Consider the following 27,309-nt stretch of genomic DNA (forward strand, 5'->3'; position numbering starts at 1 on the left):
TACTATTCTGTGTGATACTGTGTGCTGAGCTGTGTATCTAATCCCATCCTGTGTGATACTGTCTGCTGAGCCGTGTATCTATTCATATACTGTGTGATGCTGACTGCTGAGCTGTGTATCTAATCCTATCCTGTGTGATACTGCCTGCTGAGCTGTGTATCTAATCCTATCCTGTGTGATACTGCCTGCTGAGCCATGTGTCTAATCCTCTCCTGTGTGATACTGACTGCTGATCTGTGTATCTAATCCTATCCTGTGTGGTACCATCTGCTGAGCCGTGTATCTAACCCTATCCTGTGTGATACTGACTGCTGAGCCGTGTACCTAATCCTATCATCTGTGTTATTGACTGCTCAGTCGTGTATCTAATCCTATCCTGTGTGATACTGACTACTGAGCCGTGTATCTAATCCTATCCTGTGTGATACTGTCTGCTGAGCCGTGTATCTATTCATATACTGTGTGATGCTGACTGCTGAGCTGTGTATCTAATCCTATCCTGTGTGATACTGCCTGCTGAGCTGTGTATCTAATCCTATCCTGTGTGATACTGCCTGCTGAGCCATGTGTCTAATCCTCTCCTGTGTGATACTGACTGCTGATCTGTGTATCTAATCCTATCCTGTGTGGTACCATCTGCTGAGCCGCGTATCTAACCCTATCCTGTGTGATACTGACTGCTGAGCCGTGTACCTAATCCTATCATCTGTTATTGACTGCTCAGTCGTGTATCTAATCCTATCCTGTGTGATACTGACTACTGAGCCGTGTATCTAATCCTATCCTGTGTGATACTGACTGCTGAGCTGTGTATCTAATCCTATTCTGTGTGATACTGTCTGCTGAGCCGTGTATCTAATACTATTCTGTGTGATACTGTCTTCTGATCTGTGTATATAATCCTATCCTGTGTGATACTGACTGCTGAGCCGTGTACCTAATCCTATCCTGTGTGATACTGACTGCTGAGCCGTGTATTTAATCCTATCCTGTGTGATACTGCCTGCTGAGCCATGTGTCTAATCCTCTCCTGTGTGATACTGACTGCTGAGCTGTGTATCTAATCCTATCCTGTGTGATGTTGACTGCTGAGCCATGTACCTAATCCTATCCTGTGTGATACTGACTGCTGAGCCGTGTTTCTAATCCTGTCCTGTGTGATACTGACTGCTGAGCCGTGTATCTAATCCTATCCTGTGTGATACTGGGCTCCCCCTGCAGTCTGTGTCAGAGGGTGGTCTGTGTTGGCACGGTAATAAATGGTGTTATTTCCAGCTTTACAGAAGGACGATAACACCATAGAAATGATAAGAATAATAGGCCTCAGTTACCACAACTGTCTACAAAGAAAACTGTTGCTGATAGCAACCAATCACAGCTCATTTTTCATCTTTTAAACAGCTCTAGGACAGCGTGGCGAGTTTTGAGTGGCGACTTTTGTGTTTCGACTTTTATGTGGCGAGGTTGGTGTATGTGTGGTGAAATGTGTGCTGAGGGTGGTATATGTGTTGAAGCACGTATCGAGTTAGTCCCGGGGGCTAAATTGCCTAAAGCCCGTCTGTTTAATTTATCTGGCCCTGAGCGCTTGGCCATGAAAGATTACATTACTGAGAGTCTTCGCAAAGGACACATATGTCACTCAGTCTCACCTGTGGCGGCAGGGGTTTTTTTTGTTAAGAAAAAAGATGGTGGTTTACGTCCCTGCCTCGATTTTCGTGAGCTGAACAAGATTACTGTACGAAATACGTACCCCCTTCTGTTGATTCCCGATTTGTGTAACCAACTTTCAGGGGCAAAATGGTTCTCCAAACTGGATCTTCGGGGGGCATATAATTTGATAAGGGTCCGGGAGGGGAATGAATGGAAAACCGCGTTCCTCACGACCGAGGGACTGTTTGAAAATTTAGTCATGCCGTTTGGTCTTACCAATGCCCCAGCCATATTTCAGAATTTCATCAACGTGGTACTCTCGGATCTCATTGTTCGTTTTGTTGTCATTTACTTAGACGATATTCTGATATACTCACACGACAGTCAATCTCATCTGAATCATGTACGAACCGTTCTCCAAAGACTGAGGGAAAATCATCTGTATGCCAAATTGGAGAAATGTGTTTTTTGTTCAAGAATTGTCTTTTTTGGAATTAATTGTGTCCTGTGAGGGTTTTCGCATGGACCCCAAGAAGGTGCAGGCCATTGCGGATTGGGTGCAACCCCGAGACCTTAAACGTCTTCAGCGATTCTTGGGGTTCACCAATTATTACCGCAAATTTATTCGGAGGTTTTCACAGGTGGTCAAACCACTCACAGATCTTAATTGTAAAGGTGTGGATGTGAGAAACTGATCCTCGCTCGCAAAAGAGGCCTTTGCGACCCTGAAAAGGAGCTTTATGTCTGCTCCTGTTAGTACAGCCAGATCCGTCCAAACCATTCGTCGTGGAAGTGGACGCCTCTGAGGTGGGGGTGGGGGCGGTGTTGTCCCAAGGGCCTGCCACTCTAACCAACCTCAGGCCATATGCTTTCTTTTCCAAGAAGTTCTCTGCTGCGGAAAGAAATTATGACGTAGGCAATAGAGAGCTTCTTGCGGTCAAATTGGCGTTTGAAGAATGGAGGCACTTTTTGGAGGGGGCCAGTCACCCGGTTACGGTGATCACGGATCACAAAAATTTGTCATACATTGAGTCTGCTAAAAGACTAACGCCCAGACAGGCCCGTTGGTCACTTTTTTTTCCCCGTTTTCATTTTACAATTACATTTCGTCCAGGGTCTAAGAATGTCAAGGCTGACGCCTTATCACGCAGTTTTCAGCCGGTGTCGCCGCCTGAGCCACCGTCCTCCATTCTTCACCCTGGGGTTGTGATAGCAGAGGTCTCATCTGAATTGGAAAGGGAGATTCAGGGGGACCAGTCGCGGGCCCCGGCGGCCAAGCTGGAGGGGAAGTTGTTTGTCCCAGAGCAACTTTGCCTGAAACTCTTGCAGGAGTTCCATGAATCCAAGCTGAGTGCTCACCCTGGTATTTCAGCCACACGTCTGGCAGTGGCTAGGATCTTTTGGTGGCCTACCCTTGGTTCGGACATAAAAAAATTAATTGCTGGTTGTGGGGTCTGCGCTCGTTCTAAAAGCTCTCATAGCCAGCCGGCAGGGGAGCTGATGCCCTTGGCAGTGCCCGAAAGACCATGGACTCACTTATGCATGGATTTTGTTACCAATCTCCCTCCATCTAAGGGTAATACAATGGTATGGGTAGTGGTGGACAGGTTTTCTAAGCAGGCTCATTTTGTACCCCTGTCCGCACTACCGTCAGCTGAGACGTTGTCCAGGTTGTTTGTGCAGCATGTGATCCAGTTGCATGGGGTACCCCTGAATGTGGTGTCTGATCGTGGTGTGCAGTTTGTGGCTAAGTTTTGGTGTGCTTTCTGCAAAAAATTAGGGATGTCTCTGTCCTTTTCATCTGCATACCATCCTGAGAGCAATGGTCAGACGGAGCGCACTAACCAGTTCCTGGAAGAGATCCTCAGGTGTCTAACCTCTGCTAGACAGAATGACTGGTGCGATGCACTGCCGTTGGCTGAATTTGCCTTCAATAGTCGGGTGAGTCAATCCACGGGTATGACTCCTTTTTTGATCAATTATGGGTTCAGTCCTCATTTTGGTGAGTTTTCTCGTCTGGACTCGGGGTGTCCCGGGGCTGAGGGCTCTGTTCGGCAATTACAGAATACGTGGGCAGAAGTTCAGCGGAGTATATCTAGGTCTCAGGGCAGGTATAAGTTTTTCGCGGACAGGAAACGAACACTAGGGCCCACGTTTCAGGTTGGAGACAAGGTTTGGCTCTCCACTCGAAACATTAAGTTGAAGGTTCCTTCAGCCAAGTTGGGGCCCAAATTCATTGGCCCATACAAGATTGCGGAAAAAATCAATCCAGTGGCGTATAGGCTGTGCCTTCCACCCTTTCAAGATCCCTAACGTCTTCCACAAATCTCTACTGAAACCTTTTGAAGCAGTCCGGGGAGACTCAGAGTCTGCTACTTCTCCTGTTTTGGTTGAGGGGCAGGTGGAGTATGAGGTTGGTCATATCGTAGATTCCAGGTTGGTACGGCGGTCGGTACAGTACCTGGTTCATTGGAAGGGGTATGGACCGGAAGACAGGTCCTGGGTACCGGCCCGGTTGATGCATGCTGATCGCCTGGTGCGGGCTTTCCATGCTAAGTACCCGGGCAAGCCTGGGGGTCCAGAGGCCCCCGTTGAGAGGGGGGTACTGTCATGATCTCAGTGCAGGTTTGACTCGCACATGTGGGATTAATGTCTGGAACCAGTGCTGATGACTGGCATTTCTGGGGTTAAAGGTTGTGATCCCGGTGCAGGCTTACCTGCACACCTGGGGCTATGATTGTGGCCTCTCCCTGATTCTGCGAGAGGCTTCTTATAGCCTCAGGACGCTCCCATCCATGTCAGTTATACTCTCGCCCTTGGCATAGTGTGGTGACCCCTGAGTGTGTTTTTGCTGTGTTCTGGTTGCTTGATAATCTGTGTATGACTCGGTCTGTTCTCTGGATATTGCTTTGGATTCTGCTTGGTACTTTCTATGTCTGTTTGGTTTTGACTGCTGCTTGACCCTGACTATCCGCTCTGTCTCATCCTTGGTACGTTACGGCTATCTCTGTGTATGAACCCCGTTTTGCCTGACTCTGAGTAATTCTGTATAGCGTCTTTCCATCTCACTAAGCAGGACGCTGAGCCCCACCTCCTTGCAGTCACATGACCGTAGTTCCCGTGTCTGCTTGCTAAACTTCAGCATCCACAGGTCCTGTGCATCGGTACTTTCTGGCTGTACCTAACCCCGATACCCCTACAGTGCAGGTGAGTCCCTGCTCAGCAGAGGCTGCACGCCGGCGCTGACAGGATCCTGACACTCAGGACACGCGCACTGGCTCAGTGAGCAAGTACAGTGCGGTGTTCCTGACACAAGTACTATCAGTTTAATTAAACACAGCTGGACTCCAATGAGGTAGAACCATCTCAAGGTGGATCACAAGGAAATGGACCGCATGTGACTTACTAGTTTCACACTAGCGTATGGCCGAGGTGCGGAGGGCTGTGGACTTCCTCTGTGAAGCTCCGCCCATGGCCGCAACTCCTCCTGTCAGTTCCGCCTACCTCGGCATGCAGCATGCATACCCTATCTTTAGCATTGGGTACTCAGGCCATGTCGATCTATGCGGATGCCTCCGAATGCGTTGTTTTGACGGTGCTGCGACTGCATCAAAATGCAACAGAAGCAGTGAGAAAGACTGGTGGAAAGCATGCCAAGACGCATGAAAGCTGAGATTAAAAATCATGGTTATTACATAAAATATTGATTTTTTTTTTAACTCTTCCTGAGTTCAAACATTAGTATTGTCGTTTCAAAATGATTATGTACTTGAGAAAAATCAGACAAACTGAACATTTCGATGTGGTCTCTTAATTTTTGCCAGAGCTGTATATATTGTTCTCTCTACATAAAATTACTATTTGAAAACCCTGCATTACATAGTAATGTCCAGCAGAGGGCGCCCAAGTAACACTTCTGTGGAAAGAAAATGACACGCAGACACAGTAGCTACGTATAACCCATTCGGGACTTCCATTTACTGACACTGCTGAGATACAAGGTGACGAATGGAACCGTGAAGATAATTAGCATTTGTGTTACCGTCAGTCTCCTCTCCTACTAATTATTAGCGGTATACTCAACGCTGCTTTCGCGGCCAAGCAGACTAACTTCCGGTATAGGGCTAAGCTGCTAGTGCCTGCACCTGTGATTGGCTGGCCCACTGAAACAGCGTTTAGTCATTGGTCGATACTCTGAGGTCAGCACTGCGCACACGCCACTCTCATTTCCGCTTCCTTTGAGGTGGACAGACGACTTGTACCCGGAAGTTCCGCCCCCTGCGTGGTATATCCAGCAGCAACGGAGACATGGCCGCCGTGCAGGTGAGAGGCGTGTAAACGGCAGGGACACGTGCGGCTCATGTATGAGCTGTTCCTCCATTACCCAGACACGTGTGTGTGTGTGTGTGTGTGTGTGTGTGTGTGTGTGTGTGTGTGTGTGTGTGTGTGTGTGTGTGTGTGTGTGTGTGTGTATATATTGGCTCATGTATGAGCTGTTCCTCCATTAGGCCGGGGTCACACTAACCGACGCAAAATACGGTCAGTATTTTACATGCATAATACGGATGAATGGCCCCTAAGCAGTGCTCTGTATGTCATCCGTAATCAAGGTGTGGTCGCGTATTTTGCGCATGTCAGCATCCGTATGTAATCCGTATGGCGAGATTTTCTCACAGGCTTGCAAAATGGACATATAATGGAGCCCTATGACAGGGTTTCTAAAGACACCTGGTGCGTATTTCTCGCAAGTCACATGTGTGGTCCGTGTGCAATCCGTATTTTTTGCGCACCCATAGACTTGCATTGGCGTATTACGGCCGTAGTACGCTGACAATCGCAGCATGCTGCGAGTGGCACGGAGCGTAGAATACTGAGGAGAAATATACGGCTGGTGCGAGGGACCCCATAGAGAATCATTGGTCCGTGTCTAATGCGTGCTTTTTGCGCCTCTCACTCTCCCGTATTCCTCGCCAGTGTGACTCCGGCCTAACTCAGACGCGCACGTGTGTATTGGCTCATGTATGACCTGTGCCTCCATTACTCAGATGCGTGTGTGTGTGTGAATTGGCTCATGTATGAGCTGTTCCTCCATTACTCAGATGCGTGTGTGTGTGTGAATTGGCTCATGTATGAGCTGTTCCTCCATTACCCAGACGCGCGTGTATGTGAATTGGCTCATGTATGAGCTGTTCCTCCATTACTCAGATGCGTGTGTGTGTGTGTGAATTGGCTCATGTATGAGCTGTTCCTCCGTTACCCAGACACGTGTGTGTGAATTGGCTCATGTCTGAGCTGTGCCTCCATTACTCAGACGCGCGCGTGTGTGAATTGGCTCATGTATGAGTTGTTCCTCCATTACTCAGACGCGTGTGTGTGTGAATTGGCTCATGTATGATCTGTGCCTCCATTACCCAGACGCGCGCGCGTGTGTATGGGCTCATGTATGAGCTGTTCCTCCATTACTCAGACGCGTGTGTGTGTGAATTGGCTCATGTATGATCTGTGCCTCCATTACCCAGACGCGCGTGTGTGTGAATTGGCTCATGTATGAGCTGTTCCTCCATTACTCAGACGCATGTGTGTGTGTGTGAATTGGCTCATGTATGATCTGTGCCTCCATTACCCAGACGCGCGTGTGTGTGAATTGGCTCATGTATGAGCTGTTCCTCCATTACTCAGACGCATGTGTGTGTGTGAATTGGCTCATGTATGAGCTGTGCCTCCATTACCCAGACGTGTGTGTGAATTGGCTCATGTATGAGCTGTGCCTCCATTACCCAGACGCGCGTGTGTGTGAATTGGCTCATGTATGAGCTGTTCCTCCATTACTCAGATGCGTGTGTGTGTGTGTGAATTGGCTCATGTATGAGCTGTTCCTCCATTACCCAGACGCGCGTGTGTGTGAATTGGCTCATGTATGAGCTGTTCCTCCATTACTCAGATGCGTGTGTGTGTGTGAATTGGCTCATGTATGAGCTGTTCCTCCATTACCCAGACGCGCGTGTGTGTGAATTGGCTCATGTATGAGCTGTTCCTCCATTACTCAGACGCATGTGTGTGTGTGAATTGGCTCATGTATGAGCTGTTCCTCCATTACCCAGACGCATCTGTGAATTGGCTCATGTATGAGCTGTGCCTCCATTACCCAGACGCGCGCGTGTGTGTGTGAATTGGCTCATGTATGAGCTGTTCCTCCATTACTCAGATGCGTGTGTGTGTGTGAATTGGCTCATTTATGAGCTGTTCCTCCATTAGGCTGGGGTCACACTAACCGACGCAAAATACGGTCAGTATTTTACATGCATAATACGGATGACAGACCCCTAAATAGTGCTCCGTATGTCATCCGTAATCAAGGTGTGGTCGCGTATTTTGCGCATGTCAGCATCCGTATGTAATCCGTATGGCGAGATTTTCTCACAGGCTTGCAAAATGGACATATAATGGAGCCCTATGACAGGGTTTCTAAAGACACCTGGTGCGTATTTCTCGCAAGTCACATGTGTGGTCCGTGTGCAATCCGTATTTTTTGCGCACCCATAGACTTGCATTGGCGTATTATGGCCGTAGTACGCTGACAATCGCAGCATGCTGCGAGTGGCACGGAGCGTAGAATACTGAGGAGAAATATACGGCTGGTGCGAGGGACCCCATAGAGAATCATTGGTCCGTGTCTAATGCGTGCTTTTTGCGCCTCTCACTCTCCCGTATTCCTCGCCAGTGTGACTCCGGCCTAACTCAGACGCGCACGTGTGTATTGGCTCATGTATGACCTGTGCCTCCATTACCAAGACGCGTGTGTGTGTATTGGCTCATGTATGAGCTGTGCCTCCATTACCCAGACGCGCGTGCCCGTGTGTGTGAATTGGCTCATGTATGAGCTGTTCCTCCATTACTCAGACGCGTGTGTGTTAATTGGCTCATGTATGAGCTGTTTCTCCATTACTCAGACGCGCGCGTTAATTGGCTCATGTATGAGCTGTGCCTCCATTACTCAGATGCGTGTGTGTGAATTGGCTCATGTATGAGCTGTTCCTCCGTTACCCAGACACGTGTGTGTGTGAATTGGCTCATGTCTGAGCTGTGCCTCCATTACTCAGACGCGCGCGTGTGAATTGGCTCATGTATGAGTTGTTCCTCCATTACTCAGACGCGTGTGTGTGTGAATTGGCTCATGTATGATCTGTGCCTCCATTACCCAGATGTGCGTGTGTGTGTATGGGCTCATGTATGAGCTGTTCCTCCATGACTCAGACGCGCGTGTGTGTGAATTGGCTCATGTATGAGCTGTTCCTCCATTACTCAGACGCATGTGTGTGTGTGAATTGGCTCATGTATGAACTGTGCCTCCATTACCCAGACGTGTGTGTGAATTGGCTCATGTATGAGCTGTGCCTCCATTACCCAGACGCGCGTGTGTGTGAATTGGCTCATGTATGAGCTGTTCCTCCATTACTCAGACGCATGTGTGTGTGTGTGAATTGGCTCATGTATGAGCTGTTCCTCCATTACCCAGACGCATCTGTGAATTGGCTCATGTATGAGCTGTGCCTCCCATTACCCAGACGCGCGCGTGTGTGTGTGAATTGGCTCATGTATGAGCTGTTCCTCCATTACTCAGATGCGTGTGTGTGTGTGAATTGGCTCATGTATGAGCTGTTCCTCCATCATCCAGACACGTGTGTGTGTGTGAATTGGCTCATGTATGAGCAGTTCCTCCATTACTCAGACGCATGTGTGTGTGAATTGGCTCATGTATGAGCTGTGCCTCCATTACCCAGACGCGTGTGTGAATTGGTTCGTGTATGAGCTGTTCCTCCATTACCCAGACACGTGTGTGTGTGTGTGAATTGGCTCATGTATGAGCTGTTCCTCCATTACTCAGACGCATGTGTGTGTGTGAATTGGCTCATGTATGAGCTGTTCCTCCATTACTCAGACGCGTGTGTGTGAATTGGCTCATGTATGAGCTGTTTCTCCATTACTCAGACGCGCACGCGAATTGGCTCATGTATGAGCTGTGCCTCCATTACCCAGACGTGTGTGTGAATTGGCTCATGTATGAGCTGTTCCTCCGTTACCCAGACACGTGTGTGTGTGAATTGGCTCATGTATGAGCTGTGCCTCCATTACTCAGACGCGCGCGTGTGTGAATTGGCTCATGTATGAGTTGTTCCTCCATTACTCAGACGCGTGTGTGTGTGAATTGGCTCATGTATGAGCTGTTCCTCCATTACTCAGACGCATGTGTGTGTGTGAATTGGCTCATGTATGAGCTGTGCCTCCATTACCCAGACGTGTGTGTGAATTGGCTCATGTATGAGCTGTTCCTCCATTACTCAGATGCGTGTGTGTGTGAATTGGCTCATGTATGAGCTGTTCCTCCATTACCCAGACGCGCGTGTGTGTGAATTGGCTCATGTATGAGCTGTTCCTCCATTACTCAGACGCATGTGTGTGTGTGAATTGGCTCATGTATGAGCTGTTCCTCCATTACTCAGACGCATGTGTGTGTGTGAATTGGCTCATGTATGAGCTGTTCCTCCATTACCCAGACGCATCTGTGAATTGGCTCATGTATGAGCTGTGCCTCCATTACCCAGACGCGCGTGTGTGAATTGGCTCATGTATGAGCTGTTCCTCCATTATCCAGACACGTGTGTGTGTGTGTGTGTGAATTGGCTCATGTATGAGCTGTTCCTCCATTACTCAGACGCATGTGTGTGTGAATTGGCTCATGTATGAGCTGTGCCTCCATTACCCAGACGCGTGTGTGAATTGGCTCGTGTATGAGCTGTTCCTCCATTACCCAGACAAGTGTGTGTGTGAATTGGCTCATGTATGAGCTGTTCCTCCATTACTCAGACGCATGTGTGTGTGTGAATTGGCTCATGTATGAGCTGTTCCTCCATTACCCAGACGCATGTGTGAATTGGCTCATGTATGAGCTGTGCCTCCATTACCAAGACGTGTGTGTGTATTGGCTCATGTATGAGCTGTGCCTCCATTACCCAGACGCGTGTGTGAATTGGCTCATGTATGAGCTGTTCCTCCATTACCCAGACACGTGTGTGTGTGTGTGTGTGTGTGTGTGTGTGTGTGTGTGTGTGTGTGTGTGTGTGAGAATTGGCTCATGTATGAGCTGTTCCTCCATTACCCAGACACGTGTGTGTGTGAATTGGCTCATGTATGAGCTGTTCCTCCATTACTCAGGCGCATGTGTGTGTGTGAATTGGCTCATGTATGAGCTGTTCCTCCATTACCCAGAAGCATGTGTGAATTGGCTCATGTATGAGCTGTGCCTCCATTACCCAGACGCGCGTGTGTGTGAATTGGCTCATGTATGAGCTGTTCCTCCATTACTCAGATGCGTGTGTGTGTGAATTGGCTCATGTATGAGCTGTTCCTCCATTACCCAGACGCGTGTGTGTGTGTGTGTGTGAATTGGCTCATGTGTGAGCTGTGCCTCCATTACCCAGACGCGTGTGTGTGAATTGGCTCATGTATGAGCTGTGCCTCCTTTACCCAGACGTGTGTGTGTGAATTGGTTCATGTATGAGCTGTTCCTCCATTACTCAGACGCACGTGTGTGAGAATTGGTTCATGTATGAGCTGTTCCTCCATTACGCAGACGCGCGCGCGTGTGTGTGTGAATTGGCTCATGTATGAGCTGTTCCTCCATTACTCAGACGCGTGTGTGTGGGTGAATTGGCTCATGTATGAGCTGTTCCTCCATTACCCAGATGCGTGTGTGTGTGTGAGAATTGGTTTATGTATGAGCTGTTCCTCCATTACCCAGACACGTTTGTGTGAATTGGCTCATGTATGAGATGTTCCTCCATTACCCAGACGTGTATGTGTGTGAATTGGCTCGTGTATGTGTGTGAATTGGCTCATGTATGAGCTGTTCCTCCATTACCCAGACGCGTGTGTGAGTGAATTGGCTCATGTATGAGCTGTGCTTCCATTACCCAGACGCATGTGTGAATTGGCTCATGTATGAGCTGTGCCTCCATTACCAAGACGTGTGTGTGTGTGTGTGTATTGGCTCATGTATGAGCTGTGCCTCCATTACCCAGACGCGTGTGTGAATTGGCTCATGTATGAGCTGTTCCTCCATTACCCAGACTTGTGTGTGTGTGTGTGTGTGTGTGTATGTGAATTGGCTCATGTTTGAGCTGTTCCTCCATTACTCAGACGCATGTGTGTGTGAATTGGCTCTTGTATGAGCTGTACCTCCATTACCCAGACACATGTGTGAATTGGCTCATGTATGAGGTATGCCTCCATTACCCAGACGCGCGTGTGTGTGAATTGGCTCATGTATGAGCTGTTCCTCCATTACTCAGATGCGTGTCTGTGTGAATTGGCTCATGTATGAGCTGTGCCTCCATTACCCAGACGCGCGCGCGTGTGTGTGTGTGAATTGGCTCAAGTATGAGGTGTGCCTCCATTACCCAGACACATGTGTGTGTATTGTTTCATGTATGAGCTGTTCCTCCATTACTCAGACGCGCGTGTGTGTGTGAATTGGCTCATGTATGAGCTGCTCCTCCATTACTCAGACGCGTGTGTGTGTGTGTGAATTGGCTCATGTATGAGCTGTGCCTCCATTACCCAGATGTGTGTGTGTGTGAATTGGTTCATGTATGAGCTGTGCCTCCATTACCCAGACCGCGTGTGTGAATTGGCTCGTGTATGAGCTGTTCCTCCATTACCCAGACACGTGTGTGTGTGTGTGTGTGTGTGTGTGAATTGGCTCATGTATGAGCTGTTCCTCCATTACTCAGACGCATGTGTGTGTGTGAATTGGCTCATGTATGAGCTGTTCCTCCATTACCCAGACGCATGTGTGAATTGGCTCATGTATGAGCTGTGCCTCCATTACCAAGACGTGTGTGTGTGTATTGGCTCATGTATGAGCTGTGCCTCCATTACCCAGACGCGTGTGTGAATTGGCTCATGTATGAGCTGTTCCTCCATTACCCAGACACGTGTGTGTGTGTGTGTGTGTGTGAGAATTGGCTCATGTATGAGCTGTTCCTCCATTACCCAGACACGTGTGTGTGTGAATTGGCTCATGTATGAGCTGTTCCTCCATTACTCAGGCGCATGTGTGTGTGTGAATTGGCTCATGTATGAGCTGTTCCTCCATTACCCAGAAGCATGTGTGAATTGGCTCATGTATGAGCTGTGCCTCCATTACCCAGACGCGCGTGTGTGTGAATTGGCTCATGTATGAGCTGTTCCTCCATTACTCAGATGCGTGTGTGTGTGAATTGGCTCATGTATGAGCTGTTCCTCCATTACCCAGATGCGTGTGTGTGTGTGAATTGGCTCATGTGTGAGCTGTGCCTCCATTACCCAGACGCGTGTGTGTGAATTGGCTCATGTATGAGCTGTGCCTCCTTTACCCAGACGTGTGTGTGTGAATTGGTTCATGTATGAGCTGTTCCTCCATTACTCAGACGCACGTGTGTGTGAATTGGCTCATGTATGAGCTGTGCCTCCATTACCCAGACACGTGTGTGTGTGTGTGTGTGTGTGTGAATTGGTTCATGTATGAGCTGTTCCTCCATTACGCAGACGCGCGCGCGTGTGTGTGTGTGTGAATTGGCTCATGTATGAGCTGTTCCTCCATTACTCAGACGCGTGTGTGTGGGTGAATTGGCTCATGTATGAGCTGTTCCTCCATTACCCAGATGCGTGTGTGTGTGTGTGTGTGAGAATTGGTTTATGTATGAGCTGTTCCTCCATTACCCAGACACGTTTGTGTGAATTGGCTCATGTATGAGCTGTTCCTCCATTACCCAGACGCGTGTGTGAGTGAATTGGCTCATGTATGAGCTGTGCCTCCATTACCCAGACGCATGTGTGAATTGGCTCATGTATGAGCTGTGCCTCCATTACCAAGACGTGTGTGTGTGTGTATTGGCTCATGTATGAGCTGTGCCTCCATTACCCAGACGCGTGTGTGAATTGGCTCATGTATGAGCTGTTCCTCCATTACCCAGACTTGTGTGTGTGTGTGTGTGTGAATTGGCTCATGTCTGAGCTGTTCCTCCATTACTCAGACGCATGTGTGTGTGAATTGGCTCTTGTATGAGCTGTACCTCCATTACCCAGACGCATGTGTGAATTGGCTCATGTATGAGGTAAGCCTCCATTACCCAGACGCGCGTGTGTGTGAATTGGCTCATGTATGAGCTGTTCCTCCATTACTCAGATGCGTGTCTGTGTGAATTGGCTCATGTATGAGCTGTGCCTCCATTACCCAGACGCGCGCGCGTGTGTGTGTGTGAATTGGCTCAAGTATGAGGTGTGCCTCCATTACCCAGACACGTGTGTGTATTGTTTCATGTATGAGCTGTTCCTCCATTACTCAGACGCGCGTGTGTGTGTGAATTGGCTCATGGAAGAGCTGCTCCTCCATTACTCAGACGCGTGTGTGTGTGAATTGGCTCATGTATGAGCTGTGCCTCCATTACCCAGATGTGTGTGTGTGTGTGTGTGAATTGGTTCATGTATGAGCTGTGCCTCCATTACCCAGACGTGTGTGTGTGAATTGACTCATGTATGAGCTGTGCCTCCATTACCCAGATGTGTGTGTGTAAATTGGTTCATGTATGAGCTGTGCCTCCATTACCCAGACGTGTGTGTGTGTGAATTGGCTCATGTATGAGCTGTTCCTCCATTACCCAGACGAGTGTGTGTGTGTGAATTGGTTCATGTATGAGCTGTTCCTCCATTACCCAGACGCGTTTGTGTGAATTGGCTCATGTATGAGCTGTTTCTCCATTACCCAGACGCGTGTGTGTGTGAATTGGCTCATGTATGAGCTGTTCCTCCATTACCCAGACGAGTGTGTGTGTGTGTGAATTGGTTCATGTATGAGCTGTTCCTCCATTACCCAGACGCGTTTGTGTGAATTGGCTCATGTATGAGCTGTTCCTCCATTACTCAGATGCGTGTCTGTGTGAATTGGCTCATGTATGAGCTGTGCCTCCATTACCCAGACGTGTGTGTGTGTGTGAGAATTGGCTCAAGTATGAGGTGTGCCTCCATTACCCAGACACGTGTGTGTGTGTGTATTGGTTCATGTATGAGCTGTTCCTCCATTACTCAGACGCGCGCGTGTGTGTGTGTGTATTGGTTCATGTATGAGCTGTGCCTCCATTACCCAGACGTGTGTGTGTGAATTGGCTCATGTATGAGCTGTTTCTCCATTACCCAGACGCGTGTGTGTGTGAATTGGCTCATGTATGAGCTGTTCCTCCATTACCCAGACGAGTGTGTGTGTGTGAATTGGTTCATGTATGAGCTGTTCCTCCATTACCCAGACGCGTTTGTGTGAATTGGCTCATGTATGAGCTGTTTCTCCATTACCCAGACGCGTGTGTGTGTGAATTGGCTCATGTATGAGCTGTTCCTCCATTACCCAGACGCGTTTGTGTGAATTGGCTCATGTATGAGCTGTTTCTCCATTACCCAGACGCGTGTGTGTGTGAATTGGCTCATGTATGAGCTGTTCCTCCATTACCCAGACGAGTGTGTGTGAATTGGCTCATGTATGAGCTGTTTCTCCATTACCCAGACGCGTGTGTGTGTGAATTGGCTCATGTATGAGCTGTTCCTCCATTACCCAGAAGCGTTTGTGTGAATTGGCTCATGTATGAGCTGTTTCTCCATTACCCAGACGCGTGTGTGTGTGAATTGGCTCATGTATGAGCTGTTCCTCCATTACCCAGACGCGTTTGTGTGAATTGGCTCATGTATGAGCTGTTTCTCCATTACCCAGACGCGTGTGTGTGTGAATTGGCTCATGTATGAGCTGTTCCTCCATTACCCAGACGAGTGTGTGAATTGGTTCATGTATGAGCTGTTCCTCCATTACCCAGACGCGTTTGTGTGAATTGGCTCATGTATGAGCTGTTCCTCCATTACTCAGATGCGTGTCTGTGTGAATTGGCTCATGTATGAGCTGTGCCTCCATTACCCAGACGCGTGTGTGTGTGTGTGTGTGTGTGTGAATTGGCTCAAGTATGAGGTGTGCCTCCATTACCCAGACACGTGTGTGTGTGTGTGTGTGTGTGTGAATTGGTTCATGTATGAGCTGTTCCTCCATTACTCAGACTCGCGTGTGTGTGTGAATTGGCTCATGTATGAGCTGCTCCTCCATTACTCAGACGCGTGTGTGTGTGTGTGAATTGGCTCATGTATGAGCTGTGCCTCCATTACCCAGATGTGTGTGTGTGAATTGGTTCATGTATGAGCTGTGCCTCCATTACCCAGACGTGTGTGTGTGAATTGGCTCATGTATGAGCTGTTCCTCCATTACCCAGACGAGTGTGTGTGTGTGTGAATTGGTTCATGTATGAGCTGTTTCTCCATTACCCAGACGCGTGTGTGTGTGAATTGGCTCATGTATGAGCTGTTCCTCCATTACCCAGACGAGTGTGTGTGTGTGTGTGTGAATTGGTTCATGTATGAGCTGTTCCTCCATTACCCAGACGCGTTTGTGTGAATTGGCTCATGTATGAGCTGTTTCTCCATTACCCAGACGCGTGTGTGTGTGTGAATTGGCTCATATATGAGCTGTTCCTCCATTACTCAAAACGCGTGTGTGTGTGTGAATTGGCTCATGTATGAGCTGTGCCTCAAATACTCAGACGCGTGTGTGTGAATTGGCTCATGTATGAGCTGTTCCTCCATTACTCAGACGCGTGTGTGAGTGAATTTGCTCATGTATGAGTTGTTCCTCCATTACTCAGACGCGTGTGTGTGTGTGAATTGGCTCATGTATTAGCTGGGCCTCCATTACCCAGACGCGTGTGTGTGAATTGCCTCATGTATTAGCTGGGCCTCCATTACCCAGACGCGTGTGTGTGTGTGTGTGTGAATTGGCTCATGTATGAGCTGTGCCTCCATTACTCAGACGCGTGTGTGTATGAATTGGCTCATGTATGAGCTGTGCCTCCATTACTCAGACGCGTGTGTGTGAATTGCCTCGTATTAGCTGGGCCTCCATTACCCAGACGCGTGTGTGTGAATTGGCTCATGTATGAGCTGTTCCGCCATTACTCAGACGTGTGTGTGTGAATTGCCTCATGTATTAGCTGGGCCTCCATTACCCAGACGCGTGTGTGTGAGTGAATTGGCTCATGTATGAGCTGTTCCTCCATTACTCAAATGCGTGTGTGTGTGTGTGAATTGGCTCATGTATGAGCTGTGCCTCAATTACTCAGACGCGTGTGTGTATGTGTATTGGCTCATGTATGAGCTGTTCCTCCATTACCCAGACGCGCGTGTGTGAATTGGCTCATGTATGAGCTGTTCCTCCATTACTCAGACGCGTGTGTGTGTGAATTGTGTGTGTATCGGGTGTCCGTCCAGCTGGTGAAGTTTAGCCAAAAGTTCGCGGATAGGAAAATGAGGGGCACATCCATCCAACTTTATATAAAAATTATTTCATGCTAGTGGAATAATTTTTATATATTGTTGGGACGGATGGTCCAGATCATTGCGTTTTGGCCATAGATAGGAGCTACACAGATTATCTGACCTTTTGGCGTTTTAGTCGACGACCTGGTGTGATGTCATATATGTGCCCTGCGGCATACAGGTGATGATGCTCCAGCAAATCATAAGACAAGCACTGGATTCTGGAAGATCAGGAAATTCACACAGTTCTTGTGCATAACCAAAATGCACTGACTTGGAACCGGTTTGCATGACGCTATCCACGCATCTCCACTATGGACATTCAATCCAGACTTGCTGTTGGAACACCCATAGCCTATTACAGTAGAAGCAAGTGGATGAGGTTTTGCCAAAAAGGGAAATCCGCAGTAGAAATTGACCTGTAGTGCAAGTTATAAATCCACAACATGTTCATTTATGCTGTAGATTTTAACTTCTGATTTGACTCTCTTCAATGATTAGGGTGAAATATGTAAGAAATCGATTTTGATGCAGATTTACCACTACAGAAAACTTGAATGCGTGCAGCATAGCATTCAAGCTGAAAATGATTGTGACTATGGGTGTGGACATACTAACTGTATTACTTTTTTCTGTAGGGTATAACATCTGAAGATCTGTCAGCAGCGAAGATCCTGCTTAGTACAATACAAGAACAGGTAGTTGATGTGATGCTTTTCTCCACACACATTCTACATATTAATATGTGAACTTCTTTTTTAAATCAGATCATTTTTATTGATTATTTGATTTTATAAACAACTAGCTGAAGAGCCCGGCGCTGCCCGGGCATAGTAACTAACTACGGCTAGTTATAACAAATTATAATGATATTATATATATATATATATATATGTGTGTGTGTATATATATATATATATATATATATAAAGCTGAGTAATATCCCACGTCATCCCGTCAGCCAGAGCTACCGAACTACTACCTCTAATATCCCACATCGTTCCGTCAGCCAGAGCCACTGGACTACTACCCCTAATATCCCACATCATCCCATCAGCCAGAGCCACCTGGCAACTACCACTAATATCCCATCAGCCAGAGCCACCGGGCAACTACCACTAATATCCCACATCAGCCAGAGCCACCGGACAATTACCACTAATATCCCACATCAGCCAGAGCCACCGGACTACTACCACTAATATCCCACATCATCCCGTCAGCCAGAGCTACTGGACTACGACACATAATATCCCACATCATCCCATCAGCCAGAGCCACTGGACTACTACTCCTAATATCCCACATCATCCCATCAGCCAGAGCCACCGGACTACTACCACTAATATCCCACATCATCCCGTCAGCCAGAGCTACTGGACTACGACACATAATATCCCATATCATCCCGTCAGCCAGTGCCACTGGACTACTACTCCTAATATCCCACATCATCCCATCAGCCAGAGCCACCGGACTACTACCACTAATATCCCACATCATCCCATCAGCCAGAGCCACCGGACAATTACATCTAATATCCCACATCAGCCAGAGCCACCGGACTACTACCACTAATATCCCACATCATCCCGTCAGCCAGAGCTACTGGACTACGACATATAATATCCCACATCATCCCGTCAGCCAGAGCCACTGGACTACTACTCCTAATATCCCACATCATCCCATCAGCCAGAGCCACCGGACAACTACCACTAATATCCCACATCATCCTGTCAGCCTGGAGTCAGAACCAGAGCGCTGAGTGGAACAGTCCTAACTTCCATACTGGAAGTTTAAGAGAGGCCTGGCGTGAGAACCAGAGCGCTGAATGGATTTGCCCTAAATTCCATACCAATGATCCCTTTAAGAGACCCTGGGGTCAGTATCAAAGCGCTGGATGGATTTGCTCTGACTTCCATACCAATGATCCCTTTAGTAGAAACCTGAGGTGAGAATCAAAGTGCTGAGGGATTTACCCTAACTTCCATACCGGAGATCCCTTTAAGAGAGGCCTGGGGTCAGTATCAAAGCGCAGAATGGATTTTCCCTCACTTCCGTACCAAGGATCCCTTTAAGAGGGGACTTGGGTCAGAACCAGAGCGCTGAGTGGATTTGCCCTAGCTTCCATACCGGGGATCCCTTTAAGAGAGCCTGGGGTCAGTACCAGAGCATTTGAAGGCAATTGACCTGACATCCGTACCGGGGATCCCTTTAAGAAAGGCCTGGGGTCAGAATTAAAGCGCTGGATGGATTTGCCCTGACTTCCATACCGGAGATCCCTTTAAGAAAGGCCTGGGGTCAGTACCAAAGCGCAGAGTGGATTTGCCCTAAATTCCATACCAGTGATCCCTTTAAGAGACCCTGGGGTCAGTATCAAAGCGCTGGATGGATTTGCTCTGACTTCCATACCAATGATCCCTTTAAAAGGGAAGATATGCCTACGGGATGGAGGATGTGTGATGGGGATATAGGCACGGGAGGGGGGATTCATTTCTGTCATGTGATCTCTGCTCCTTTCAGGGGGGCAGACAAAGGCTGGGATCTTATGTTCCCAGGGATGCTATATGTCTCCCACCATGTCAGTGTCTGCTGAGGTGTTGTCAAGTGGGAAAACTGTTTGTCATAGCAACCAATCACAGCTCAGCTTCTTTTAAACAACTGGTGAAATGAAAGAGGCTTCATGATTGGTTGGTGATAAACACACACACACACATTCATTTTTATATATAGAGATTACATACATTATAGTACAAACACAATAAACTTAATAAACAAGTTTAACCCTTAAAGTTTATATAGCCCTATACCTGCCAAGCTAGTCCATGCCAAGCAAAGTTATCAATTTTGTCCAAATGAAGATTTTCAGAAAGACTGGTGACATGTTATTAAATGCAGGGATTATACCAAAACTAGTATTGGTCATATGTTCACTATATGTGAACTTCTTCTAATCTTCGTTTTGTGCTTGACCTTATGATATAACACTTTACATTCTTTGGCAGGTAACAGCAGTCACAGCACATATTAAAAACCTAACTGAGAAAGTCCGAAATGGGGTCTACCCAACCGAAAAGGTGAGACGAAAACATATTTTAAGTTAAAATATTGATCCTGAGTGCCAGTATACCATTATTCTAAAGCTCAAGGCAGGTAGTTTCCTTTGATATACATATTAGAAAAATCATCAATTCCAGGACTCTTAACTTGCTTGTAGTTGTGGGCTTGCAAGGCTACAGCAGCACGGATTAAGATCTGCTTAACCCCTTCATAACCTTAGGATTTTCTGTTTTTGCATTTTAGTTTTTTGCTCCTCAGAGTCTTAGCTTTTGCATATTTTCATCAATATGGCCGTATGAGCGTTTGGATTTTGCGCGATGAGTTGTTCATTTGAACGACACCATTGATTTTACCACGTAGTGTACTGGAAAACGGGGAAAAAAAATTTCAAGCACAGTGAAATTGAAGAAAAAGTGCAATTCCTCAATTATTTTTTTCTACCATGTTCACTAACCTGACCTGCCAATATGATTCTCCAGGTCATTACGAGCTCACAGACACCAAACATGTCTAGGTTATTTTTTAATTAAGTACATGTGAAAAAAAATTCCAAAGTTTAAAAAAAAGCCGCCTTTTCCGAGACTCATAACGTCTTCATTTTTCGGGATCTTGGGCTATGCAACGGCTTATTTCTTGCATGCTGAGCTGATGTTTTTATTGTTACCATTTTAGGGTAGATATGATCTTTTGATCGCCTCTCTGGTGTTTTTGATCTTTTTTCTCATTACACCGTTTACCAATCGGATTAATTTAGTTTATCTTTTGATAGGTCTGGCGTTTCTGAACTCAGTGATACCAAACATGTATTTTTTTTATTACTTTGAAAGGGGCAAAAGGGAGGTGATTTGAACTTTTTATTTTTAAAAAATATTTTTTAAAACTTTTTTTTACACTTTATACTGGCTTTAATAGTCACCATAAGAGATTTGAAGACGTGATCATCCGATCACTTGTGCTACATATAGCAAGGCTTCAGCCCTGCTATGTGTAACAAAAATAATCATCTGCTATGAACATTGGCCATGGGCCGGCATCGATAGGAGATCTGTAATGACAGGCACGGAGGTCTCTGCAGACCCCCGGCTGTCATGCCAACCCATCAGCGCTCTGTGATCATGTGATGTGATTCCGGTAACTGCGAGCTAAATCTCTGACAGCGGCATTTAACATGTTAACTGCCTCGTGTGGATCGCGATTCCTCCCTTAGCTGTTAGGGGCACATGTGCCTGGAGAGATGCAGGCTCAACGGAGGAGCCTGCATCAAAGAGAAGGAGGCGACCCATGACGTTTCTATACGTCATAGTTCTTAAAGGGGATAAAGGCTATTGTCAGCTTCAGGGGCAATTCAATTTTTTTTTTTTTTTTTTTTTTAAATCGGGGTCAGTAAAGGTCTAACCTCTGCCTGTCATAAAGTGATGACATACCCTAGCAATATGCCATCATTTCCTAACATAGGAAAATCTCTTTTAATTTGATGAAATTGAGTACATGGTTGGTTTTTCCTACATTTTAAGGAGCAAAGTAAGCTATTTTTGTATGGGACCTAAAAAAAATATTTAGGAATCTGTTGCCTCAGAAAATGGTATTTACCTGCAGATATGGGGTTAATCTGCATGTAAATAGCTTTATAATGCTGCCTGGCTTCCTTGCTCTGCACAGATACTTGCGGTGTGCAGAGCAAGCTGTCAGTCAGAGTGCCAGAGCGTTCTTATAGCCAGCACTCACAGTATAGCGAGCAGTAACTGTAGCCTCTCTGTGCATGACCCCATTTTCTCCTGGAACCTGCACTTTCAGAAAGCTGGCCAGGCAACACTGTAATGCTGTTAAACTCCTGATGATCCTTCAGATTAACTCTATATCTGCAGGTAAGTAGCATGTTCTGTGGTCACAGGTTCCCTTTAACACTGTTGCCACATTTAGGTAATGTCTATGAGGGATCAGTAACTGAGTCCTTGGTGCTTTCTTCTAGGGTCTTAGTTTCCTAGAGCTGAAGGATCAGCTGCTCTTGAACTATATGCAAGATCTCGTTCACATCATCATGGAAAAAGCGTCTGGGAGGTCCTTGAAGGAAAACGCAGCCATCATGAGACTAGTGGAGACTCGCACAGTAAGTAGACCCTCTGCCTTGTAATATACACGTGTTCTCACCAGAGTTGTGTGTGAGAGAGACAGGGGGGTATCTACTATGTAACTGCCCTTTAAATATGTTGGGTTATTTACAAAGTCTACACGTGGTCACACAAATTAAATGGTTTAATTTGTTTATTTTAATATTTACTTGTCATTTTAAAGGTTTTGGAAAAAATGCGTCCAATTGATCAAAAGCTGAAATATCAAATAGATAAGTTGGTAAGAGCTGCTGTGACTGGGAGTCTTGCTGAGAATGACCCTCTACGCTTCAAACCAAGTCCTCAGAACTTAATGAGTAAGGTAAGACAATGACATTGTTTGGTGAGCAAGTCGTTGAATTTTTTGCCCTTTAGTTCACTTCTCATTGTATTAACCCATTAACGTCACACATTCTTTTGTCTGCAGTTCAGTTGCTTCTTATCCTTGTTTCCATGTTTTTTTTTGTTTTTTTTTTTACAGTTGGAGGAATCTGACCAGGAGGGTTCAGACAGTGATAAAGATAAGAGTGGAGTAGGAAAAAAGTCTCACAGCAGTACCAGGAAATATATACCTCCTAGACTTGCACCAGTACAATATGGTAAGTAACATGTAATGACTTGTATATATCCCTGCTGTAGTAAGGTTTTGATGCTCTAATTGGACATAATTTCACAGATGACACTGAAGCAGAGAGAGAACAAAGAATAGTACAGCGGGCTAAGAAACGAGCTCTAAGCAGCTCGGTCATCCGGGAGTTGAAAGAACAGTATACAGATGCTCCTGAGGAAATCAGGGAAGGAAGAGCCTATCATATGATGCAGCATCAGCAAGAAGAGCAGCATCGGTGAGTAGCTTTTACATTGCTACCATGCAAGCTCTGATCTTGGTCAATCTTATATAACTGTTTTTCACTGTGCGTGATATTTTTCTAGTGTAGGACCTGAGCATTTATTTTTTTGGATTTTCATTTTTGGATTTTCCTTCTCTTGTTCCAAGAGCCATAACTTTAATTTTTCCATTGACCGAGCAATAAGAGTGCTTGTTTTTTGCTGAAATACTTGTCGTTTTGAATGGAGCCATTCACTTTATCAAACAATTTATTGCAAACAAGGAACAAAATTCTAAGTGAATAAAATTATTTAAAACATATGCTATATTTGTAAAACTCTTTTTATTTTGTAATAATTATATTTTTTAGTTACCTTTAGTGGACCTGCAATCATTCGATCACTTATACTGTATACTTCAATCATGTAGTATTTAGTGAATTTGTGATTCTGCTATTAAGCTCAGACTACGGCTGAGTTTCACATGATGTCCAAGATGGCAGATACACATACGCCCTTGGTAACCCATCAGTGCCCTGTGATCGTGTCTAGCCGCTGGGAGCCAGTGCGCAGTGGCAGTATTGTCAATTAAATGCTGCTGTCCAAGATTGATGGTGGCATTTCAGTGGTTAAACTGCAGCAAGCTGCGCTAACTCTGCTTGCTGCAGTTGCTGGCTACATAGCACAACCAGCTGTTTTCTTTAGTGACCTATGACAAAAATGTACGTCCAAGGTCGTGAGAGTTATTTACTGATTATTTGTTTTTTCTTTCTTTTTAAAGGACAAACTATGAAGAATCTATGATGGTGCGATTAAATGTGACTCGAAAGGAAAAGGCTCGTAAGAAGAGAGCACTTGCCATGACGTCACAGCTCAACTCACTCACACACTTCACAGATATTAGCGCCCTAACTGGAGAAGCGAGAGCAGAGGTGAGAATTGCCTGGGTGCCAGACATCTTTCTCTTTTAACAACTTGGTAAAAAAAAAAGCAAACAATAGTATAATGGTTGAAAAAAACGTTGCAATATATCTTAGAGAAAAATGTTTGTTTCTCCTCCTATCAGTCATGCCCTCAACAGGCACCACTCCCTCCCCACTCAATTCTTGGTCTTCCTAACTGATCATTTACTCTAGATGCTTAAATTTGTCTTGAAAATAATATCAGGATCTTCTGCCCTTACTGTGTGCTCTGTATGGAAGACTTACTGGCAGGTAGTCACCACCCACAATTCGGCTTCGGACAACCTCTTTAAACTTGGTATACACCTTCAATTCAGATTATCTTCCATATGGCCTATCAATTGCACATGAGTTTGTTCACACAAATTAATAGACCTTCAACAAGTTAGCTTGAACTGACTGATCTTGGCTTAGAAAAAATGTGTTAGAAAAAAGAAAATTTTTCTTGTTGTTGAGCCATCTGTATGATGTATGTTACCTGGTTTTGTTTGTTTTCTCGTTTTTATTTTTTTCATATTTTAATTTTATTTTGTATAAAGGACTTCATGCATTCTGCCAAGAAATCCAAGAAAGGACATAAGAAGGGGAAAAGCAAGAAAGGTAATTTTACTTATATTTTATACTATTTTGTGTTTATTGTTTGAGTTTTTCATGGTTGTCATTTCCTTATGGGCATAAACTCATAGCAACATTTGAAGCCTATTACAATATATTTTTTTCTCTCCTTTCTAGGCTTTAGAAAGCGCCACTGAGGAATAGCCACCAGTCAACTCTTTACTTTCTACAAGTGTATTGGGCCAGCAATTCCAAAGCACTGCCATCCCCTCACTGTTTGCTTGTCTCTGAGGAGCCTTCATTAGTAATAACTGGCACCTATGTATCGTATGGACTTGTGCTATGTTATTGTTGATTGTACTGGAAAATATAGACAAGATTATCCTAATTTTGATAACAATTATCAAAATTTATTCAAAGTAATTTAACTTGTTTTTTAAGTGCAATAATAATGTTCCAGAGAGATAAGGTGAATAGGGCCAGCTAGGACTTGTATTTTCCTTGTCTTAAAATGACCTTTGGCATGCCTATCTCTGTTTTTCGTTAAATAATTAAGAATCTGTTTCTCCATAACCATGCCTTTTATAGAAATGAAGATTTGTTGTTACTTTCCTATTTATAGTGTTGACCTGCAATTTAATTTCTCTACACTTGTACAGCGGCCCTTTATTAGCTATGAGCAGAATAAATGCACCTTGTTGCCTCTTGTGTAATAAATAATGTGAAGTATTTTTTTCTCCCTGGTTAGTCTATTAATTTAAAGGGAAGCTGTCATTAGATTGATGATGCCAAAGTTAGGGGCATGAACCATATCCTGGGTGCATGATTGCAGCCAGGTATAATTTTCTCTAAAATCCAGTGGCCTTTCAGAGAAAATGTAGCTTTATCCCACCTTGCTCCAATTGACTGACAGGCCTCCCATGTGTGTACAGAAGGAGAGACCTGTCAGTCACCAGGATAAAGGTGGGAAGAAGCCAGACAGGGGCTGCAGCTGGATTAGTCAGGTATCTTATGTTTTCAAAGTGAAACACGCCTGGTTGCATTGACACAGCCATGTTCTGATTCTCATGGTTCAGGCAGCATGAATATAGTGGCTGCTTTCCTTTAAGAACAGTGTGTATCATATTTCTCAGTCGCCTTATTGGGGGACACAGAGACCATGGGTGTATGCTGCTGCCACTAGGAGGCTGACACTATGCACAAAAAAAGTTAGCTCCTCCTCCGCAGTGTACACCCCACCGACCGGCAGGGAATTCCTCAGTTTAGCTTAGTGTCAGTAGGAGGTGGACACGGGTCTTTCATTAGACCCATATCTACCTCAGTGTGCGTCGTTCCTTTTCAGGTTTCCGGAGGGATACAGTGTGAAGAGTCACAACTGTACTCCCACAAAGAGACTATGAGTACGGCGTGTACTGCCACCCCGTATCCTCATAGCTCTCCGTGCGGACCAGAAGCTCGGCGCAGATGCGGGCCAGCGACGGATGGTCCTTGCCAAACGCCTCCCACCCACTCGCCCACCAGAGCCTGTCGGTCGGAAGAAGCGCAGACACGGGAAAGATTAACAGACAGCGTTGGATAAAGAAGGTACCTTTATTGGAGCAGAGGCGCGGCGCACGGAGCAAACCACCGCAAGGATACATTGGAGCGGCACCAAGGCAGCGCTGCAGGATGCGGCCCGCGCCTTCGACGGTCGCCACATTTCACCTAGGCCCCGACTGCGGTGCGGGCCTTGTCTCCCCCCCCCCCGCCTGTATTCATCGGGGGATTCATCTTCCGGCGCGGTTCTGGCGGCATCTTCGTTGTGTGTGGCTGCTGCAGCGTTGCGGCACTTCCGCGCCGCCCATTGCTTACAGGCGGCCACCGTCTCTAATTTAGTCCCCGGCTTCATTTTAGGCCTTCGCGGCCACGCCCCCCGCCCACTCATAGGCCGGCTGCGCTCCCGCCCGTTCCTAGGCCCTCCCACCGCCTCTCTTGGCCTGTGGCTGGGTAAGGGGGGCGGTTTCCTTTAGTTCAGTTGGCTAACTCCGCCCTTCTTCTTGGCCCTCCTGAACCGCGTTTTTTTCATCCACCTCAGGCTGCCGCCATCTTTGCAGCCTGTCAGCCGGAGACGATAGACAGATGTCAGCTGTCCCCTGCTGGGGTCCTGCAATTCTCACAAGCCTGGTACAGCGCTTTGGGGGACACCGGACCGTGAGTAGTTCTGCAACTGCAGACTGACACCCTCCTCTGCCTTTCTGTTCCCCAACCTTCCGGCTTTTCTTCAGGGTCCTTCTGTTCCATCTTTATGTCTAACTCTAAGTCTGAGCGTAGCCGGCCTCCGGCCCCCACGGGCACTCTAGTCCAGTTCGTCGCATGCCCCTCTTGCAATCGCAGACTTCCCTGACCCCGTTCAGGAGCCATCTATTGTGCCACGTGAAAGCGAATTCCCCATCCCTGGCTGGGCCTCGTCTTTCACAATCTGTGGCAGACCTCCCCAGAGTGTCTCAGTCCCTAGTGGCCGTTCTTGATAGGTTGCCCCTGGACACTTCTGCAGGGTCCAGCAGGTCGCAAGACATTCCATCTGAGCCAGCCAGCAGAAGCCGCAAAAGACCCAGGCAGGATCTCCGGCCGGAATCCTCTCCTGGCCTCACATCCCCACATAGTCCTTCCCAGCAGTCGCCCTCCCGTGCCTCCTCACCCGAGTCAGGTGAAGCGTTTTTAGA

The 27,309-nt window shown here is 46.6% G+C and overlaps 1 protein-coding gene across 1 annotated transcript; it reads left to right on the plus strand.

Moving 5' to 3' along the window:
- Positions 1–5,820: 5,820 nt before the first annotated feature.
- On the plus strand, positions 5,821–25,336 carry NGDN (neuroguidin). Its single transcript, XM_073575400.1, has 10 exons — positions 5,821–5,973; positions 17,730–17,789; positions 20,100–20,171; positions 22,124–22,261; positions 22,447–22,584; positions 22,744–22,861; positions 22,939–23,107; positions 23,872–24,022; positions 24,592–24,652; positions 24,785–25,336. Exons 1-10 carry the CDS (start codon positions 5,959–5,961, stop codon positions 24,802–24,804), a joined length of 942 nt encoding a protein of 313 aa, XP_073431501.1. The 5' UTR covers positions 5,821–5,958; the 3' UTR covers positions 24,805–25,336.
- Positions 25,337–27,309: the final 1,973 nt, after the last annotated feature.

Source organism: Dendrobates tinctorius, unplaced genomic scaffold (genome assembly GCF_039654945.1).
Source record: "Dendrobates tinctorius isolate UK_male_01 unplaced genomic scaffold, ASM3965494v1 ptg000044l, whole genome shotgun sequence".
Taxonomy (NCBI): Eukaryota; Metazoa; Chordata; class Amphibia; order Anura; family Dendrobatidae; genus Dendrobates; species Dendrobates tinctorius.

Excerpts from the sequence above, each read along its gene's own strand:
- NGDN (XM_073575400.1), top strand. Across the intron at positions 22,862-22,938 it reads ACTTGCACCAGTACAATATG|ATGACACTGAAGCAGAGAGA; the intron begins GTAAGTAACATG and ends ATAATTTCACAG. Across the intron at positions 24,653-24,784 it reads GAAGGGGAAAAGCAAGAAAG|GCTTTAGAAAGCGCCACTGA; the intron begins GTAATTTTACTT and ends TCTCCTTTCTAG.